This window comes from Lynx canadensis, chromosome B4, assembly GCF_007474595.2.
Source record: "Lynx canadensis isolate LIC74 chromosome B4, mLynCan4.pri.v2, whole genome shotgun sequence".
Lineage (NCBI taxonomy): Eukaryota > Metazoa > Chordata > Mammalia > Carnivora > Felidae > Lynx > Lynx canadensis.
This window is the reverse complement of record NC_044309.1, coordinates 80,846,030-80,850,233: the sequence shown is the minus strand read 5'-3', so window position 1 is coordinate 80,850,233 and position 4,204 is coordinate 80,846,030. Positions and strand designations below refer to the sequence as shown.

At 33.5% G+C, this 4,204-nt stretch overlaps 1 protein-coding gene across 1 annotated transcript; it reads left to right on the top strand.

Moving 5' to 3' along the window:
- The first annotated feature begins 1,619 nt into the window (after positions 1–1,619).
- On the top strand, positions 1,620–2,558 carry LOC115518532 (olfactory receptor 6C75-like). Its single transcript, XM_030322068.1, has one exon. It carries the CDS (start codon positions 1,620–1,622, stop codon positions 2,556–2,558), a length of 939 nt encoding a protein of 312 aa, XP_030177928.1.
- The last annotated feature ends 1,646 nt before the right edge of the window (positions 2,559–4,204 follow it).

Below are 4,204 nucleotides of genomic sequence, written 5' to 3'. Positions count from 1 at the left end.
CAATTTCAGGACACAAAATGTATTATTTTTCTGCAAGATTCAAAACAATTTAATTGACATATCTTAACACTGAGCAGATATACCTTATGTTTTAGTTTTATACAATGTGAATTTATACATCGTAAAAGTTAGCATCTGTCAAGTAAAGGCAGAAGCCAAAAAAATGCAAATCTTATGACCACAAAGAAGAGGACAGACAATGGCAGGTAGGAATTATTTTCTCCCAGCAATTATGTAGGTAAAAGATTTTAGTAAGTTCATTAACATATTAAGTTAATTGGCTAATCCTCAGAAAATGTCATTCATTTTGACAGCTCTGAAACTTCTGAAGGACATAGAAAACAGATAAGATGGTACAGGTGTAGACAGGCTGTCGGGACAGTAAGTATTTTTTGTTTTTTTGCTTTTTTTCTTTTAAATTTTTATTTAATTTATTTTTTTAATTTACATCCAAGTTAGTTGGCATATAGTGCAACAATGATTTCAGGAGTAGATCCCTTAATACCCCTTACCCATTTAGCCCATCCCCCCTCCCAGAACTCCGCCAGTAACCTTCTGTTTGTTCTCCACATTTAAGAGTCTCTTATGTTTTTGGAAAGTAAGTATTTTTAAAAATGATCTTAGATGACAGCACATTTAAAGCTTTTGTGGAAAATAACAACTTTAAACAGGAAAAACAAACAAATCCTGAGCAATACCCAGAGTTGTATTAGAAACAAAATAGAAGAAAAAATAGTAATAATCTTTGCCTCCCAAAACTTAGCTTGATGTTTGACTATTCCCTTTTATCACCCCTCAAGAAAAGAATAAGCAATGTGTGGAGCAGTGTTAAGTTATTTTAAAAAAAAGTAAGAACACTTACAGCTTACAAAAATAAAATTAGGTCTTAAAGAAAAATCCTGCTTTATATGTCAGAGATTCCTTATAGGTAGGCAATAAATGAAAAAAATATATAAGAAAAACATATTAATCTTAGACAAGACCATTATAACCAATTAGTAATTAAAATTAGAATGCCTTTTGGCATAGCCATTGGAATTAGATTGGGGCTACCCTCCCATCTATTAAATATTTCTGGATTCTGTATACTGTTATCAGAGACACATTATTCTACCAGATGGGCAAGGGAGTGGTCTCTGTGGATTGTAAAAGTTTGAATGGGAAAAAAGAAAGAAATGTTTATTCAAAAGAGAAAAAAATTTAAAGACGTGAAGAGGAACGCAACAACAAAAAATACCTTCAAAGAGTACTGTGGTATGCTGGGAGTAAACTCATAATCTTATATGAGGAGGTTTTAATCTCAGAGGTTTTAATTTCCCTTTTTTTCTTGTTTTCAGGAATATATTGAAACATTCAGAAGACAGAGTTATATTGAGATATGTGAAAATAAAATGAAAGCAATATAGAAACAATGAATCAATATATCACATAATAAAGAAATGTTAAAAGTATTTTGTTTCTTTTTAGTACAAAGTCATTTTCCTCTAAAAGTGAAAGACAGAAATGATTTTTTTAACATGTGTGTGTATGTGTTTGAGTTTCTTTTATGATGTAATAATTTTTATTTTTCATCTATTTTTCAGCTAAAACAAGAAATACCACCATAAAGAAGGAAAATAATGAGAAATTACACAGCAGTAACAGAATTTATTCTTCTCGGATTGACAAATGACCCACAATGGCAGGTTGTACTTTTCGTATTTCTTCTTGCTACCTACATGCTTAGTGTGACTGGGAACCTGATCGTTATCATTCTCACACTTTCAGATCCCCACTTAAAGACTCCAATGTATTTCTTCCTTCGAAACTTCTCATTCCTAGAATTATCATTCACATCTGTCTGTATCCCCAGATTCCTTGTCACTATAGTGACGGGAAACAGAACTATTTCCTACAATGATTGTGTGGCTCAGTTGTTTTTCTTCATCCTGTTGGGGGTGACAGAATTTTACCTTCTGGCTGCCATGTCCTATGACCGCTACGTGGCCATCTGCAAGCCTCTCCATTACATGACCATCATGAATCACAGAGTCTGCATACTCCTTGTCTTTAGCTCATGGCTTGCAGGATTCCTGATCATCTTTCCACCAGTAATTCTGCTGCAGAAGTTGGAGTTCTGCGCCTCCAATGTAATTGATCATTTTATCTGCGACTCTTCTCCGATTCTACAGCTTTCCTGTACAAACACTCGCTTTTTAGAACTCATGGCATTTATTTTAGCAGTGGTAACACTTATGGTCACCTTAACACTAGTTATGCTCTCCTATACGTACATCATCCGGACAATTCTGAAAATTCCTTCCAAGAGTCAAAGGAAAAAAGCCTTTTCCACTTGTTCCTCCCACATGATAGTGGTCTCCCTCTCTTATGGAAGCTGCATCTTCATGTACATTAAGCCTTCTGCAAGGGAAAGGGTGACTTTAAACAAAGGGGTAGCTGTAATCATTACCTCAGTTGCTCCTCTCCTGAATCCTTTCATATATTCACTAAGGAATCAGCAGGTAAAGCAAGCCTTCAAGAACATGGTCCAGAGAATGGTCTTTTCTTTATATAAATGAATGGGATTATGCAAAAAATATATACATACCCCTGAAAGCAAAACTGAATGAAAAACTCTCTGGATTTCCCCCCATAAATTCTTTAAACACCCCATTTCATTCTTTCAGTTAGACATTTTTATATATTCACAATATCTCTTTTTCTTATTAGCCTGAAAGCTGGGTCCTATGTATTTTATGTTCTAGGGAAAATGGCCAGTCTTCACCTGTGTAGCTAAATTTTAGATGTCAATAATCTTTATTATCTCTCCTATCAAAGCAAGTAGGTTATAAATTTGTACAAAAATGCAAATGGCTATACTACAGGAGGTTTACTAAAACCACATACAAACATAAAATTTATATTATGTGAAATAAGTAAAAGTGCGTCTCAGTCAGTATCCCTAAATTTTCTTCTTCTTGTTACCAAGAAAAGAATATCTTTCACTGAAGTTTTCCCTATTTCTGCCAGTAATATTTAAAAAAGAAAACCATGGTCTATAAAAGCAAATTTAAAAATTCATTTTTACATCAGATTCTTTCAATTGATACAAAAATGGTCTTTTCTACCAACACGGAGAAAACAGAAAACTTAGCATCTCAAACACTGTGAGCTGTAGAATTCAGAGACTGTCTTGGAAATGATGACATATGACCCATTTACACCTTAGCTGTCCTTTATTTGCAAATCTACATACTGTGTTTATCTGTCCATTGCCTCTTTCACAGCAGGCTGTCCCTCCCACATCCATGTCCAAAAAAAAAAAAAAAAAAAAAAAGACTCTCACAGGTAACTGTAAAAAATGTGTCCAAGCCTGGTTCCTATACTCAATGAGCCCCTCAGCTCCAATGTTTCACTAACAAGGGTGTTTGTGTTGGGACCATAGTTATGAGTCTAACTACATACTGGGTAAGTGGATTTGACTTTGGTTTCTTGATTTCCGGCTTGGTCTGATATATAGATTAATGTAAAGACTTCTACCATACATAGTCTCTAAGTAGAGACTTTTCCTTCCTAATTGCTTATAGATGAGACTCTCTGTGAGCACTCATCTATTTCTTACCACTGTACTTTCATGGAATGAGTTACATTGTTTTTTCAAACAGACTTAACACAATACTATAGTGAAGTGAAAATTAACTGATTTTATTTGATTATAAATTATTTATTGGATAAATTCGTAAAGACATGAAGCTATACAAGTTTGCCCTTATAAGACTATACTAAGTAAGCAGAAATGCAAAAGTGAAACACAGGAATGTGGAAAAACAACACGCAAATGTTAACTAAACAAATATATATTATATGTGGGGTAAGTATAATAGAAGCTAAGTAGGAAGACAGCAGAGAGAAAGGGGGATATAAGAGGGTAAAGGAAAGTTCATCCTCTTGATTGACAAAAACCTCTCCAAAGAAGTTGATTCTAACATTCACATTGTCAGTAAGATAAGAAAATCCCTACAAATCTTTCCAAAACAAATATTAAATGCTTTAAATTGAAATAATATTTAGAAGTATTATTAAATTATGAACTTTTTGTTGCAAATGTAATTTTGGTGAGAAATGGATCAGGTATACATATACCTGAGGTCATGTTTTTAGAAGCTTTCAAAAAGTATTTATGCCCATATTTTATGCTCACACTGAAATATTTCAAAAACGCTTT